The following is an 18,807-nucleotide window of genomic DNA, read 5'->3' as shown; positions in this document are numbered from 1 at the left end:
ATGAAAGAGAGAGAGAGGAAAGAGGGCGGTAAGTGGTTTACAGAAGATAAAAAGCTCAGACAGTGGAGCATAAAAGGATGAATGTAATGAAAGCGGAGAAATGGGATTTTCTTAGTACTGTTTTCCGGTAATTACAAGAACAATAAGTGAGGTAAATAGCACATTAACTTTATTTGTCATTGTGACCATTAATACGGTCTCTGTGCGGTAAATATAAATAGATTTTTCCCAGTTTTCTCAAATTTTACTTGATTTAGGTGATGTACAAAATATTTGCTATTCACAATGACTTGGTGACAAGGTAAAATTAATCAATGCTATAAATGCTGTGATTGTTTATATGCTATATAAAGTATTAAAATGTAATATATATAATATGTATATGTGTGTGGCTGTGAAAAAAGTAATTATTGTGCAGGTAAATATGAATAAATATGTATATAATTACAGAAAATAAAATAGAAATTACAGAAATTTGATAGAAATCTATCAAATATGCATAATGATATATTTATATGTATGGATGGATGATAAAATTATGCATTAATTTGTAAATATTCTTGTTACTTTTGTGAAAAACAATAGAAAAAGATATATATTGAATATTGTAAAATGGCAGCAAAATATTCAGATGTAGCAATATCTCAGGCTTAATTGTCACATTAGCATTAAAATCTGTGCACGTTAGCTGCCACAACATGTTAATTGAATCCAGACACCATGAAAAAAAAAGCCTCCAGATGAGGTTTTACAGCTCACATAAAATGCTACCAAAGCATAAAGCGCATTAAGAGTTTGTTTGCACCTTTGGTAATAACATCTATTGTGTAAATTGAGACTTAATCACAGTTTTCCACTGATGTAATATTGTTTATTTTTATTACATGCTCAAATGAGGCTTTCATTATTCCAGATGGGCTCTCGCACTTAGAGTAATCTGCCATCTCTGCACATTTCTAGCCAGAGATGCATTTCTCTATAGCCTTGTGCTTTGGTAGTAATGATGTACGAATGCTGTGGCCATCTGCCCCAGCGTGATGTATTGTAGCCCAGAGATGACCTTTGTGGCGAGTGGCTGGCGCTCTTCAGTGTGGGTTTTTAGCCCACTAACAGGCACTGATGCGCTGCCCTTTGTCAGCCTGACTGGGTCTGACAGGCATGCTGGAACCGCAGGAGTGATGGGACAGTTAATGTAGAGCATTACAGTCATACAGTGAAGAGCTGGGAACGTCTCGAGCCAGTGTTAGATGGTTGTACACCTGTAGGTCTATAGAATTAGAGAACATGGTATGTAAATCTCTGTCTGTATAGATCTATTAGGCACAGACCAAACTGCCCTTAAAACCATCAAGTATCAAAAAAAAAGTGTTGTTTGGTACCAAATTTCGATAATCTCGTCCACACTACGTGACTAAAAAAAACGCATGTTACGTGACCATCATGCTACACTACATAAGAAGATTTGTAAGATGTATACTACACATTTACTCAAAACTCACTTCAAACCACTATCGAGTGCTTGTAATAACTTCCGATTGCGATCTAATGTGTGTTTTGGCCATATAATGTTGCTGAAATTTGTAGCCTTTTGTATCAAGCTAATTGCTATACCGGCTTACCATTTCTCACGCAAACACCCTGTATTGTTATGAAAATAGGCCGAATCTTATGAAAACCACATGCAAATCATACTGTCGTAATCATGTATTTATTAGCTTCATGTTTCATCCATAGAAATGTTTCTTATGTACAGAACTGAAAACGGAAGTGTAATGGATGTTTATAAAAGTGTGAAAATGTCAACAAGCTGAAGAAATAAAATGAAAGTTTTTTTTTGAGAAAATGTGTAATGTAGTCTTGTTAAAACTATTTCCTAAAATTGGTATCGGGAAAAAGTATCGTTCAGGAACCGGTATCAAAGTAAAGGTATCGATATTGAAAATTTTTGAACAATAATTTTTACTTTAAAAATTCTGGACCATAGCTTTACTATTAGGTGTATATAAACATTTGAAATAAATTAAAGTCACAATGAAATTAGTAGGGTAAACGTACCTATTAAGCTCACCAAAATCTACATTTTTAGTGCACAAGATATCAGTTTCAACACAAGAAGTAATGTTAAAATAAAATAATCTCTCACACAAAAATACTTCATTTTATTTTAAATGTCAAAAGCATTATAATTAAGATGTAAATGCAAAAAGTATGGCTGTGCTTAATGGGTACATTTCTGTACCCTTTAAGCACACCCCTGTTCCCATTAAGCTCACATCATGTTTTATTAAAAATTCTTGTTTATTTAACCTTTTTAAAGAATAATTGAAAAATTCATAGTGAAGTGTCATTTAAGCACATTGCAAAATATATACTAGTCCACATTCAGCTAAGTAACACATTCAAAAATCAAATAAAACAAACCTATAAAACATTTCATTTTAGGGGGCTGAACACAGAAACTAGCCTCATTATGAAGCCTCTTATTAAATGGATGTCAACTTATCTATCGTCTCCTAAGGCTGGAATACACTACATGATTTTTGCCCCAATTTTCCACCGATTTACAATCTGGAGAAGTTGATGCTAGTTGCCAAAGGTCAGAGCCAGTCTGTAGATTTGAGTTGACTGATTCCATAGAAAATTGCGTAGTGTATGATGGTCACAGACACAGACTCCTATTTTCAGCAGATTTTAAAACATTTCTGCCTGAGTTTGTTGTGATAGGAAAGATTTTAAAGTCTGCTAGTGTGAGATCCTCAGTCGTTTAGTGTATGATGGCCAGTTTTCCTTTGTGACTATTTACAAGTCGGTAAGTGTATGATGCCTGGTGTTTTAAAAATCTGTTCAGATTTTAAAAGTCATGTAGTGTATTCCAGCCTTTAGCTGCTTTTTTCTATAAACTATAGTTTTCTAAAAACTATAGTTAGGTCTCAATTTTGTCATCTTAAAGCTGTGAAAATAAGTTAACCATTTTATAAAGATTAAATTAAAGTGAAAACCATCAGTTTATCTGTAAAGTCTGTTTCTGGAGTATTTACATAGACGTTCAGTGAGGAAGAGCTTAAAGAGATTTTTAATACATTTCATGTAATATTTATTAAAATGACAATATTTTGCAAAATAAATAATCTAGGTCATGTATTAAGTTCATACATTTTATTATGAACAACTATCATTAACAATATCTATGAAATTACACTTTTTCTTATTGATGTCACACTGAAGCTGTGTGATTTTCATAGTAGTGTACCCTTTAACACTTAAATGCATACATCGGGTCTTTTGCGACCCGGGACATCATTCTCTACCCTCTTCCTCCATTTTTTAAAGTTAGACATCAACTTTCTTAGTATTCCTTAATCTATTCATTAAATAGAATTGTAAAATATAAAAGAATGCCTGTTTTCTGATTAATTTGTTGTAAAAAGTGCATAGGGTCGCTAGAGACCCGAGGCATGTAAATGTGTAAGTATTTTTTCCTGCGCAACTATATTTACATATCTGATGATTCAATATGTGCAATGCATCTTTTTTCCTCAAGGTGGCACTGTTTGATACACAATGATGACGTGACGTTTCACTCATAATTACCGCAGGCATAAAACAAACGAATATCATCAGCAAACATTGAAGTGGTTTGAATGGCTTTACTGCAGAGCAATTACTATACGCAATGAAATATAAATGTCACTGTCATTTGATGCTGGATATGGTGAATAAGCTGCCAGTGATCAAAATATTGAATATGAAGTCATTGAAAACGATAGTTTTGAGAATATGGCTGAGATCGTGAATATGAGGCAGATGCTGAATGTACTGGGGAAGTGTGCTCTGACGATGACAGCGATGGTAAAACCATCTGCTCTTCATATAATAATTATATGAATATATTATATGAATTATAAACAATTACAATTGTTTAACTGCAAAAGTCGGGCAATTTTGTCTCAAATTCTTTGACTGTAAACTGCTTTAATTTGGAGCGAGAGATACGGGCGAGTGGCTTCATTGCATCAGATATATGCCCCTCACAGCTGATTGGTCCAGTTTGGATTTGTGATCTCTAACCGAGAATAAAACCTGCTCCGGAGCAGGGTAGCCGTGTAGCATAAGTTACCATGGCGACGAAACCAGCTAAAAACCAACCCACCTTCTTAAAGGGATAGTTCACCTAAAATTGAAGGTGACTTTGTTTCTTCAGCAGAACACCAACGGAGATTTTTAACTCAAACCGTTGCAGTCTGTCAGTCCTATAATGTCAGTGGATGGGAATCATGGCTTTGAGAGTCAAAAAACATACACAAACAAAACCAAATTAAACCCTGTGAAACCGGCTTCATGCTACAGGCCAGTAGTTGGCAATGTCACTTAGTAAACAAACAGGCCAGTAGTTGGCGATGTTACTTAGTAAACAAACACTACGCAAACATGTAAAAAGCAAGGACATGACGTCACCATTTTCACAAATTTACATTGTGTCATTTTCAAAAGTTTGTTTTCAGGCTCCCAAAACAATGTTGTTGCATAAATAAATGGCCAGAACGCATTTTAGGTTTTCAGTTTTTAGTTGAACGCCCCTTAGAATTTGGCCATACCACTTTGGCAAATAAAACATAATGCAATTAATGTTTCACCTATAGTAACTGAGCTTCTGATTGGCTGAAGGTTTTAAAATGGTCCAATCACAGACCATTTCTCAAATTGAAAATGGCTGTATATGTGCTAAAGATGCTTTAATGTGTCCTTCTGTCTCTCTGTCCCCCTCAGCTTATCCCGCTCTCAGTCCAGTCGTCTTTTTCACTCCGTTCTCCCCTGAGTGTGATAATCACCACTGCTGGAGGGGTAGATGGGGGAGGAGGTGGATGGAGATGCCCCTGCACCCCTGCGGTGGTTTATCAGCCCGAGTGTGTCAGCACTGCAGGAGGACAAACCTGTCAGAGCTGAAAGGGTGAGAGAGGGAGGGAGGTTGAAGGAGAGCGGAGGTGTCAGTGTGTGACTGATTGCGGCCCTCCACTCGCAAGGCTATAGCCCCCTCCTCACCATCACCCCGTCTCTGCACACAAATCTCTTCACTCGCACCAACACACACAAGTGCTTTCAGCATCGCTATTCAGTGGTGGAGCTGTGCAGCTACTAGAAAATGTCCAAGTACAAATATTGGACAATTAGTTGACTAGTTGGTCTTAACAAAGACCTCGATTTCAAAAACACTGGTTTAATTCATTATCCAGTCATCTATAAAACTGGCCTCAAATCAGTAACATATGAAACAGAGCCTACTTGAAACCCATTTTACTTGTAAAATGGCACATTTCCAATTAAAATACTATATTCAACTATTTAATCATATTGATTTTCATTTGCTCCATCGAAAAATTTGTTTCAGTTGAACCCCTCACACAAATCTTGCAGTTACAAGCGAACCCATTATATGGCCTTCTGGAGAAGGAATGAATGCATTCATTAATAATTTATTTTTGAATATTTCATTTAAAATTGTCATTTTGTATATTTTATTTGATATTTAAATTATATTATTAATTAAGTGTAATTTATTATTTAAAAAGAGTAATTAAAACTCAAATAAGACACTAGAGATGAGCGGCCCACAGAATGATTAACTAAAATCATTGTTAACTAAACGCATTATTTATTAATTTACTTTTAAATATTTACTTAAATTATTTTAATGTGTATATTTATTTCATTTGTCATTATTTATATTTATTTTTCATTATTTGGTTATTCAAATGTAAAATAAAAAGGATGATGCTGAAGAGAATGAAGAGATGGCACTGTGGAAACCATTTGCGCACAGAATGAATGAATGATTGAATTAATTAATTTAATTAGAATTTTTTTTTTTTTACATTATTTTAATGTGTATGTATTTTTGTAATTTATTCATTAATTCCAAAATTTTTTACATTTATACAATTAAAAATTAATAAAACATAAAAATAAAATCAATTAAAATCTCTATAAATGAGGTGATATCTTTAGGATAATTAAAAATAGTTTGCATGTGTCAACACACAGAATGCCAAATAGTATTAAATGTATGACCATTTCCTTTTGACTAGTTATTCTTAAGGAAGCCCTAAATAATCAGGGTCCATCAGACCAGGATCAGATGCCATTTTTATAGCTCACACAATATGCAATCTTGGCATTTATTAATTATTTTCTTTCTTTATTTCTGTGCTACAAAAGCAGGTCGTCACATCAGCAGTTACCACGGGCCCCTTGCGCTCACTTTCTGTCTCTCAGCTAAAAATACAGAGTGCTTCTGCAGCAGTAAACCATTGCAGTTTCGATGTTGGGAAGTGCTGTGCTCATGCATGGCACTGCTGACCACTGGTTCTGCTGTACTGAAGCTCAGACATGCTGAGAATGTCCTTAATTAATGGAAAAAAAGTGTGTGTTTATGTGTGTGTATGTGTGCATGGTGAGCCAGGCGGGGGATGATTTATTCCAGTGTCACCTTGACCCCTGACGCAGAGATACAGCTCAATTAAACAGGATTGGCCCCACGGCACTGCTTTCATCTACAGCCCGTGAGTTCTGCAAAACACGGACACACACAGGGCCACATTCACTGGATCCAATAACATCCATATGGAGCGCTTTTCACATCCCTCTGCCACCAAAAACCAAAAATGCTAATGACCTAAACCAAAATATACCAAAGAACGCAATGAAACATAAATGAAGTAAGAAGAATTGATTCCTACAGGCTGTATTGTTTCTTCTGTGGTTCCTAATTGCCCTTCAAGGCTTCTGTTTCCAAAGCATTTTAAATCATTATCCAGAGATCTATAAAACTGGCCTCAGATCAGTGGTAGGACATGAAACAGAATCAACATGAAACAGCATTCGCAACCGTTTTACTTCCATAATGTAGCGTGTTTGCAAGTGAAATACGATATTGAACGATCTAATCAGATTGATTTTCCTTTGCGCCTTTTTCTGCTGCAGGCAACAATGAAAAATATTTTCCCACTGAATCCTTCACCTCAAATTTTGCAGTTACGTTGGATGAATCCATTGGATGGTGCTGTGGAGATGTGCCATCCGTCTATTTAGTAATTTCCAGTACTTACTTTTTCTCTTTTTTCTTTCTTTTTTCTTTTTTTAAGTACTACATTAATTTACTTAAGCTTTTTTTTTAAATACATATATTATTTATTTTATTTTTATTTAGAAATGTCATTTAAAAACACTTGAAAAAATGAATGAGTAAAATTAATATGCATTCATTATTAATGTAATCTTGAATAGTTTTTATTACTTTATTTTAAATTATGTAATTATTTTGTTAATTCCTTCTCATTTTTATTTATTTGTTTTTTTTTATTAGGACATACTGCTCACAACTAATTTTCACAAATATGTATATATATATAATATTTTTTATTGATTGTTTTTATAATTATTTTTTATTAATAAATTACTTTTAAACATTTAAATAAATATTTAATTTATTATTTTATTACCTAAATCTACTGTTGCAAACAAATCTTTTGGATGTCATTCTGGAGAAATATTTAGTAATTTTTTTTATTAATTTACTTCATTAAACTTTTACTTTTAAAATTCTTTCCTTTACATTTTTTAATTAATATATAACTATGCATATTTTATTTAAAAATGTAATTTAAAAGAACATCAGTAAGGTCATTAAAAAAAAGCACTATATAATTCACAATCCGTAATGAACGGTTAAATGAGAAATTTAACAATAACTTTTAATAAAAAAAACTTAATGAAGTCTGAAGAATAGACAACTTTAATTTTTCCCCCTCAAACTCAGATGACGCATAAAACCAAGCAAGTTAAAGCGGCTAGTCGGTTTACCTGCAAAAGCCTTGGAGATATGTTCCTTCTTCCACTCCCACGGTTGGTCGTATTCGTCAGCGGGCCTCTCGTCGTCCTGCGGCAGCCTGCTCTCCCTCCCTTCCTCAGGCAGATCCGGCTGCCCTGGGACGCGCTCCTCATATGGGGTGTCATAGAGCTGGACCTCCCCTCTCCCCCATCCTCCTGCTCCACCACCAGCTTTCCTCTGCAGCTCTGCAACACCAAACAAACCTGTTATAAACTTTCCCAAATTAAATGTTAGAAAGCCATCCAAAATGTAGAAGAGTAGGTTTTTCATCAGAACAGATTTGGAGAAGTTTAGCTTTACATCACTTGCTCACCAATGGATGCTCTGTAGTGAATGGGTGCCATCAGAATGAGAGCCCAATCAGCTGATAAAAACATCACAATAATCCACACCACTCCAGTCCATTAATTAACATCTAGTGAGGCAAAAAGCCGGAGGTTTTTAAGTAACAACTCCATCCCTGTGCATATTCCTCTCCTGATTTAGATAGGACAACTTTTACACCGGAGAAAGCAATAACATTGAGAAATGACTGAAAGAAAACAGCTATTTTAGCTGAAAGAAACAGTTTGAAGTTAAAAACATCTTGATGGATTTGTTTCTCACAAACACACAGCTTTTGCTTCACAAGATGTTCACTGATGACTGGAGTTACATGTGGATTATTGTGATGTTTTTATCAACTGTTTGGACTCTCATTTTGACGGCACCCATTCACTGCAGAGCATCCACTGGTGAGCAAGTGATGCACTGCTACATTTCTCCAAATCTGTTCCAATGAAATAAACAAAAAAACAAACTTCATCTACATTTTGGATATCCTGACAGTGAGTACATTTTCATTTTGGGGGGAACTATTTCTTTAAACAAAACCAAACTGTGGTCATTCACATTGTGTGTCAGTCACATGGCATATCCAAGTGCAGTTCGTTGCTAGTGTTGATAGTCCAATATCTGGCTTTGTAAGATTATTGTCATAACAGTTGGGTTTGAAAGCTGATTCAGGTATCTTCTAGAAGTTTCATTGTGGCATGTGTTCATTAAAAAAGCGGCGTGAGACAGGCCGCGCTGTTAAATCAAGACAACAATAAATCGATATATTCCCTGGGCTCCACAGCTGGGCTCCCTCGCCTGGGCCACATTAATTATGAAAATGTCTGGTGAAGAGTGGCAGGGTATGAATCTGAAGGAGAGACAAATTGTGTTTGCACAGCTTGCCGGCTTCATATGGGAGGGTTTAACAAAGAGGGAAAGAGATGCGAGTGTGTGCGTGTGCGCAGACCCAGTCCAATCTCAAGGACTGGGGTCTCTCATCTCTCCTGATGGGGATTTTCATTTCCATTATCATACCTCTCAAACGACAAGCACCAAACAACAGGATGTCTGAATGACCTTCAAGTGCTTTTCAGCAAAAATAACATGCGGTTAAAAGCCTATATGAAAAGAACTGCAACTACAAAATGTTTTGAGAAATATCATGCTTTCAAGTTTGCTTGCTAAACTTTTGACTTGAATCAGAGTGAACTAGCGAGACAGTGGTATTAAAACTCTGGTTGATCCCAATATAATTCTGGCCAATACCGATAAACCGATAATTATTTATTTGATACCTGATATTAAAATTATAAAATATTTTGGTTTAAATAAATTAAACATAAAACACTAATTACAAAATTCTATCGTTTTAAATGCTAGTGAATTGCAGAATCAGGGTTATTATTGTTAGCTAAAACTAAAATAATTGTAAAATATTTTATGTAATAATGTAATAAAGAAATTTTGCCTTGCCAACTAGCTGAAATAAAATAAGTACTAAAATAACTGAACCGTTTAAAAAAAACGAATACAATAAAAACACACAACAAAACTACTAAAACTTTACCTTCAAACTAAAATGAAAAAAAAAAATCTACATTTTAATTTTAGTTAAAGTTTTAGTAATTATAGTACTTTAACTTGGTTTATTTCAGTTAGGGGAACATTTCTAATATTCATTTAAGCTTTTTAAGTTTAAAATTAAATATTTATATTTTATTTTATTTCAAAAAATGTAAAAGCTTTAGTAAACTATAACACTGGCATGCACAATAAAATATTCAATTTTAATCAATACATTAAATCAAAATAATTTTAATATCGGTTAAAAACCTGTATGGAACCGATATATTGTGCAAACACCGTATTTAATAGACACTATAAAGAACACAAATGCTGTTGATTCAAAGCTGTAGAGAAATCTGAACATTCTCTTAATCTTTTCAACCCTAAATGCTAATTTACAAAGACATCCATGAATTAGTCACTTGAGTCTCATTCGGCGAACAGACCAGACATTAAAAATTACGAGAAGCATGAAACCAAACAGACCAGACATGGGACGGACTGCCTGGAAAGGAATACTGGCATGGATGTGTGCTTCAATGAGGAAGAAAGAAAGAAAAAGAAAGAAAGAAATCAGGCAGGCGTACAGTAACAAGAGAAAGACAAACTTTAACCTTCACACATCCTGCTTCTATTGGGCTCTTTAGCTGTCTCCATAGCGACAAAGAGGGGGCCCTGAGGGACAGACCCTGAGGTGGAGGGAGAGGGAGAGCTACAAGAGTGTGTGTGTTGATGTTAAGCATTTGTGACGAGCGAGAGAGGGGCTGCTAGATTCCCCCGTACCTGAGAATTGATGGAGAATGAGAGAAGAGATTAACCTGTAGAGATGGATTGAAAATTAAATGAGGCTGCCTTGAAGGCAAGACAGATCTGAGGAGAAATTAAGGTGGATGCTGGGGTCCTACGGCAAGAAAATACAACACAATTCCCTGAAAATATCTAAGGAACGCAATGCATTTCAGCTGTGTTCCAAAACCTTGCAAAGTTTTTCTATATAGACAGCTACCTTCTAAGTGGTTGTTCACACAGAGCTCGTATTCATATTTCACTGCGATGCCTTCTCATTGTTTTCTATGCAACTATAATACTACAGCGCTCACAACTTTTGCAGCTTGAAAATATGTAAACTTTTAAAGTTCTCCTATTATGGGTAATGAAAGGTTCATATTTTGGTTTTGGGAGTCCCCAACAACAGGTTGACATGCATGCAAGGTCAAAAAACACTTTCATTGTCTTATAATATGCATTTATTTCTACCTTATTTGCTCAACGACTCCCAAACGATTCACTCAACGATTAATTTTTCCAAACCCCTCGTTTGAGTGACGCTAATCTGCGGTGATTGGTTCGATAGGTCTCATTTTCATTTCATCCTGCCTGTAATGCCTGATAAAGCAGCGTTTGTGAGCACAGTGCTGCTTTGTGTGCAGCGTTACCGGGGAAACAGCTATTTTTACCGCTCCAAAAGCGGCACCTATTGGCAAAGAATGAATTAGTATTTTCATTCAGACCAAAGCAAAAAGACCAACAAGTGGGCGGGCAATATGCTAATGTTTCATGTTGATGTCAACATGAAACGGCTTTGGATTCATTTTAAAAACGTTCCTCAAAATAGCATTTATGTTCAGCAGAATAAAGAAACTAATTCAGGTTTAAAACAACTTTTGAGTGAGTAAATGATGGTATAAAAATCAGAATTGACAGACAGATGACAGAATTTTTGGGTGAACTATTTCTTTAACATTAATAAAACAACAAAACACAAAAAGAAAAATCACTCATTATTCTTGACTGAAAAACTTTAATAAAGTTGTTTTAGGAATCAGTCTAAATAGTGTTTTATTTTTATGTTTGTTCATTCAATTTCTTGAATGCTCCTGCTAAATACACTGAAAATAAAGCACTGTTTATTTATTTGTATATTATGTGTAGTTGTAATGTGTATCTTTTTTCTTATTTTTTAATAACAAAGATAAAATAATGACAAATATGTTTATCTATCTTCGCCCACTTTGGCCTAAATATCTGCATTTGTTTTTTTTTTTAACCTTGAAAGGCATTGTCTTTATAATAGGGAAATTAGTTTTGATGTAATGCTTAGACAACTTACAAAACAGTAAAACCAACATGACAAAGAATCGTGATAAAATCGTGAAAAAAAAAAGAAATTTGTGATATGATATTTTTTCCATATTGCCCACCCCTAGATGGGAGTTGTGTTAGCACACTGCTAAGCTAATGCTAGTCATGACACTCTAAGTAGTAAAGAAAATACAACCCCAAACAAATACCAGGTACAACATTTAAGTTAGTTATATTGGATTTAACTAACACATTGAATAAGAATGAAATTGTGTCCAGAAGAATTAGCATTAGCGGTTTTCAGCCATTGGTTGCCTGAGGAAATTTTGTAATGGTTTTTCAGAATAACAGTTTTCGTGAGTAAAATAAGGTTATGTTTTGTTATATAACATAAATTAAAGTCATTGAAGTCACTTAATTGAGATTTTGAAGCAGTTGTGTGCTTTAAAATGCTAGCTGCTAACAAGTCGCTAAATAAGGACTACAGCTACGATAAAGATCTGAGTTTACATACTTAACAAATCAGGCAACCACGTTAGCAACTTGCATTTTTAAGAAAATGTGCTCTAAATTGGCATGTTTGTAATTGCAATGCCGGTTAAAAGCCCATTTGAAATGAACCGCAACTACAAATTGCTACACTAACATATTCCTCTAAATAAATAAATAAACTAACTGTAAAATTCCGCTTCCATTTTAGCTAAAAAATTGCTTGGGAAAGTGTGGTCTTGAATCAGCAGATAATGTGAAATAGGAAAACATTGGTAATAAAATTCTGCCCAATAAATATAAACCGATAGTTATTTAACCGATAACTGACAATATTTAAATTATATTCCACTTGTATAGAATAAATTAAATTGTCTGAACACATTAAAGTGCACCTATTACGGATTTTTGAAAATTACCTTTCATGCAGTGTATAACACAGCTCCAAGTGAATGAAAACATCCTGCAAAGTTTTAAATCTGAAAGTGCACCGTGTATAAAGTTATTGTCTCTCAAAAGAAAGAGTCGACTCTGAATCACTGAAACAAGTCGTTTTTAAAACGAATCCCAAGACGTTTCATGTTGATGTCAACATGAAACATTAGCATATTGCCCGCCTACTTGTTGGTCTTTTTGCATTGGTCTGAATGAAAATGCTAATTCATTCTTTGCCACTAGGTGCCGCTTTTGGAGCAGTAAAAATAGCTGTTTCCCCGGTAACGCTGTACACAAAGCAGCACTGCGCTCACAAACGCTGCTTTATCAGGCATTACAGGCAGGATGAAATGAAAATGAGACCAATCGAACCAATCACCGCAAGATTAGCGTCATGCAAACGAGGGGTCTGGAAAAATGAATCGTTGAGCAAATAAGGTAAAAATAAATGCATATTATAAGATAATGAAAGTGTTTTTTGACCTTGCATGCATGTCAACCTGTTGTTGGGGACTCCCAAAACATGAACCTTTCATTACCCATAATAGGGGCACGTTAAAACACTAAAATCAGTAATTTTGATACAAGTGAAAATCAGTATTACAACATTATAATTTACAGTATGAAAAATGTATATTAATTTTCAGTTAACAGTGCTATTAAATTATTAGTGTTTTTAAAGTTTAATTTTAAGTGAGTGTTAGATAACAACAAAGATAGTCTGAATGTAAAAAAAGGGGAAATTAGGTAAATTGAGGTATGACTGTGTCATTCACACTGTGGAACAAAACCAAATGTGAAAGTCTCTTGAGCTAATGCTAACTACAGACCCCATTTTCTCATAAATCAAAAAGCACTATTCTAAAAACCCACAGGAAATTCCTGAGGGAACCCATAGCAAATTAGCCATTCTGGCCAGCAACCTGACGTCATGACTAAACAACTCTACACGAGTTAGTTATAATAGTCATTTCTCTGGACTCTGCTGGTACCACCAATGCATTGTGGGCCTGCTTCAACTGCAAATGATACATGCAATGCTGCCTTAAGATTTGGCCAGTAAAATATTTGTGGCTACCTTTTGGAACGGTCTTCCCTGATGAGGTATTAAAATGTCTAGGTTTTAAAGATTAAATCTCTCAAATCAGCAAGTGAGAAGGGCAAAGTTCAACAATTTGTAAGGAATAAAACAATGGAACAGATTACATGAATATAAAACTGTAATCTGTGAGACTCAGCAGTGAGTCACTGTCTGACATCACTGGATGTCTGGGGAGTCACTGAGAAAGACACACTCACACTTCATTCTCTCCATAAGACTCAAAGGGCAAACCAGACTCCCCTGGGCTATGGGAACACACACCAAAAGAAACAGGACAAAGTCTGACTGACCGGTTATCACTTTCTGGGCCTCGTAGGGCTCCATGTACCCGTTGTTCTCAGGAGTGATCGGGCCTTGAGCTGTTTCGGGACGCAGGTCCAAATGAGCATCAAATGGGTCGGAGTAGTCCGTATCTCCCATGACTGGAGCTGAAGGAACCACCTGAAACAAGAACAAAATCATGTGGTGATCTTCAGCCAGAAGAGGGGACAAACTGAAGCTTATCTCGGTTTGCTGAGGGATGAATGAAGGGAAATAATTTCACATAATTATAAGGCAAAAGAACCCACTTGTACTGTGTGTTTCACAGTAAGGCACAGCAACGTGTTCATTTACACGTGAGCAGCTCATGATCCAATGTTTTAAGTGTCTCAGAGCAGCGCAGTTCAAACAAACTCCATCTCTGTGAGTTTGCATCACTTATAACATTAATTTGGGAACACAACACGCAACCATCTATAACTAGAAATGAGCTTATAAACCAGCTCTTGTCAAAAGAGAGGAAAGAGAAGCTTTAAGAGCTTATTTAAAAAAAAAAGTATTTTAACTTTACAGTTGTACTGTAAAATAGGGCTGCATGATAAATCGCATGCGATATTTAACATGCATCTTGTCAGAAAGCCGGTTCTGTAATCAGCGGTAAATCTCCATCACCTGTGGGCTTTCACATTGAGCAGCATTAACTACACAGAGCCATTGCTCAGACGAGCTGTGCCAAAAATCGCGCAAATGTGAACGTGGTTTTGCACAACTTGTCAGTGAACAACGGCTCTGAGTAGTTAATGCTGCTCAATGTGAAAGCCTGCAGGTGATGGAGATTTACCGTTGATTACAGAACCGTCTTTCTGACAAGATGCGCTCTAAATATCGCATGCGATTTATCGTACAGCCCTACTCTAAAATAAAATATTTCTTAACCCCTTTTTCTAAACTCCTCAGATGTATGACTACTTAACATTTTAATAATATAATATAATATAATATAATTAGGGCTGTGCAAATAATCGAATGCGATTTTTGTGATTAGTAGTAAATCTCCAGCACGTGCTTTTAGATGTTGTGGCATTTACTACAATATCGCGTTCAAAATCGCAAATGCGATTCATTGCCGATTATGAACGCGATATTGCGTAGCTTGTCAGTCGGCATTTACTACAATATCGCGTTCAAAATCGCAAATGTGATTCATTGCCGATTATGAACGCGATATTGCGTAGCTTGTCAGTGAACTACGGCTCTGTGTAGTAAATGCCGCAACATCTAAAAGCACGTGCTGGAGATTTACTACTAATCACAGAACCGGCTTTACTGACGAGATATGCATGAAAATCGCATTCGATTATTTGCACAGCCCTAAATGTAACGTAACGTAACGTAATGTAACATGCTGGGCAATGATTAAATTTTTTTATCATTATTGAATTTTGTGCATAACAATGGCGATTAATCGCCATTCCGAGTAGAGACCTGCTCAATCGCAGGACCCAACGCAGCAGAGTGCGGCGCAGGACAACACTTGATGGGCGAGTGCGGGTGTGGGCATGTAGAGACTCGTGTGTGCGGGATGCGGGAGAATAAGGGTGTACTCGGACTAAGCAATCTTAACCGTGCCTGAGTGCTTTTGACCCCCAAAGCTCGGTTCGTTTGACTAGTGTGATCGCTCCGTGCCACGGTTCGTTTAGCCAGCCCTGGCTCGGTTGGAAGAGGTGGGTCAGAGCGCGGCTCAGTTGGGCTCGGGTGCGGTACACATGTAGTGTCGGAGCGCGGAACTTCTGATACGTGCAGCACGATTGCGTAAACATTTCTGAGTGGCAAAAGTGATAGATCTGTAAAGCATAATATATTGTGAGAGAGGGCACATCACAAACAACTCAAAATAATAAACCACAGAGTTAACAAAACTATGCACTTCACTGTGCTGAGCGAGAGCGCTTCTCTGCTGTCTCCACATAATGACACCCATCCCAAGCCAGTACTGATCAACATCCCACCACCATGGTTTGCCTGTATGCATATTCAGAGCCAGTGAGCAATGGACGTTTGTAAAAAAATAAAAAAATTAATATAGTTAATGCGTGATAAAATAATTGTCTACGTTAATGCGTTTAACGTGATAACGCGTTAACTTGCCCAGCCCTAAATATAATATACTCTAAAAATAAATTTGTTGAAGTTGTAAATAAAACAAGGATTATTGTATGTTTTACAAGAAAACACTATTTCAGTCTTTCTACGTTTACTTGCTGTTTGTAATTATTTGTGAAAATTACTAGCAAATTAGTAATCTATATATACACAAATATTTATATATTATACATTGTACACACACACACACACACATATATACATATATATAATAGTGCTGTCAAATTATTAAACGCGATGAATCCAAAATAAAAGTTTCCGTTTACATAATATATGTGCGTGTACTGTGTATATTTATTATGTATATATAAACACACACATACAGCATATATTTTGAAAATATTTAAATGTATATGCTTACATTCATATAATTAATATTATAAATGAAGATATTTAATATATAAATGTAACATTTTTCTTAAATGTATACATGCATGGGTGTGTTTATATATACATAATAAATATACACAGTACACACACATACCATGTAAACGAAAACTTTTATTTTGGATGCGATTAATCATTTGACAGCCCTAATAATATATATATATACACACACACATACACACATATATTATTCAAATAGTGATTTTTAAATTTTATTAATTTAATTTGTATAATACTACAACTACTAGTATTATTATTATATATAATTTCTCATATACACTAAAAATAATTTTTTGAAGTTGTAAATAAAACAAAGGATTATTGTACGTTTTACAAGATACCGTTTCAGTCTTTCTACATGTTACTTGCCATTTTTAGTAATTTGTGAAAATTAGCAATTTATATTGTACTCTATATATACATAAATATTTATATATTGTACATTTTACATATACATATAAATATGTAATATTAATTTTAAAAAATTTATTTGTATTATACTTTTTTATACTAGTACTATACTATTATTATTGTTGTTATTATTATTATTATTATATTCTCATATTGATATGTAATCACAAAATTTCGGACCATATTGTGCAGCCTACAAGCAAGCACAGCATACCTGGACCTTATAAAATACAAATAAAAATAAAATAGCAGTTTTAAAATAAGAAAATATAAATTTTCCTCCCCCCAAATCATGCAGCCCTTGTGTCTTCACATACTTTCAAACGTGTACATTCAGCAACATCACCTCATACAGCGCAAGACATTGAAAACCAGCACACTTGCAAAGATGTGCTACCTTTTCCCGTGAAGGAGGAGGCGGCAGTGGGGAAGTGTTGATGAGCGTGTTAGGAGGTGCGTTTGTCTCCCATACCAGGCCGGGGAGGAAGCCCTCAATCAGTTGGCACTGGGACAATTACAAAGACGGCCATATGGTCTCTCAAACAAGGGCTTTAGCCAACGGCTCCGTGCGTGCAACAATCTCCCAATTTCCCACCAGGCAAATCGCCCAATTGTCTGGCTGATCTTTAACAAGAATACAAGGACAATAAATCTGAAATGTTCATTAGAAACGCTATAAAAACTTAATTAGGATTATGGTGGAAATTAATGAAGGTTAACAGGGAATGATGCGTAACGGTGCTCGCAAGACAATGCACTTAGAGGGTCGCCATTAAATTGGGATTTAAATCGATGGCGCGGCATTGGCATGGCTGTTTTTCAAGCCCAACCAATCAGCTCGCTCATCACTGGTACTGATTACAATCAATGAGACTCCACTGAAGGCTGCTATCTGTCTGTGGCCATGTGTGTGTGCACGGATTCCTCCGCTGTCTGCCAGTATTGAGTCTCTACTCAATGTCTGATCACAGGACGAACCTTCCTGGCTCTTGTGAGTATTCTCTATGGGACCGCCCCAACCCCACCAGCCTAACTAAACTCCATGTATTATTCAAGAGCTTCAGCTGTGGTGGATCAAGGGGTTTTGACACCTACGGTGCTCCGAGACACGAAATCTAATGCAGGGTTAACAGAGGGTTTACATGAAAGATTATTTCACACCGCAAATCACTTGTTCGACAGTTTGTTTTATGTATTTCATCACCTGATGGCTTCAGGGATCACCAAAACTCCTCAGATCTACAACTACTTAGCGTTTTAAAACACAGTAAGTAGTGTATATTGAGTTTATGTATATATCATTTTTTCCACATATACACTAAAAAAATACATTCAAAGTTGTAACTACAACAAAGATTATTTTGCAAGAAAACTCTACTATATATATTATTATAACACACATACATATAAATATATATACATATATATATATATATATATATATATAGTAATTTCAAAAGTAATTATATACATTTCTAAAATAATTACAAAGACACAGCAAATAACATATTGAATTGTTTTACATATACACTAGTCAACATTTGAAGTGGATCAAAACCTTTCATTAAAGTTGTCCTAAACCCTAAAAACAAAATACGTTCTCATCATAAGACAACTTTAATGAACATTTTTGATCCACTTCAAATGTTGGCATCTACATACATGCATATATATATATATATATATATATATATATATATATATATATATA

At 35.3% G+C, this 18,807-nt stretch overlaps 1 protein-coding gene across 3 annotated transcripts in view; it reads right to left on the bottom strand.

Moving 5' to 3' along the window:
* Positions 1 to 18,807, bottom strand: part of LOC107593316 (SH2 domain-containing adapter protein D-like) — a 32,052-nt gene that overhangs the window by 10,536 nt on the left and 2,709 nt on the right. For 2 of the 3 annotated variants that reach the window (XM_016282988.1, XM_016282989.1), the window contains exons 3-4: positions 14,165 to 14,315; positions 7,858 to 8,070 (exon numbers count right to left, since the gene is read on the bottom strand). In XM_016282988.1, coding sequence (XP_016138474.1) covers positions 7,858 to 8,070; positions 14,165 to 14,315 — 364 coding nt within the window. Of the gene's footprint in view, positions 1 to 4,829; positions 4,941 to 7,857; positions 8,071 to 14,164; positions 14,316 to 18,807 lie in introns of all 3 variants that reach the window. The other variant, XM_016282987.1, reaches the window with a different exon arrangement.

Source organism: Sinocyclocheilus grahami, unplaced genomic scaffold, assembly GCF_001515645.1.
Source record: "Sinocyclocheilus grahami isolate Dianchi unplaced genomic scaffold, SAMN03320097.WGS_v1.1 scaffold169.1, whole genome shotgun sequence".
In the NCBI taxonomy this organism is placed as follows: domain Eukaryota; kingdom Metazoa; phylum Chordata; class Actinopteri; order Cypriniformes; family Cyprinidae; genus Sinocyclocheilus; species Sinocyclocheilus grahami.
Note: the sequence above shows the minus strand (reverse complement) of the source record. Positions and strands in the feature narration are given on the sequence as shown.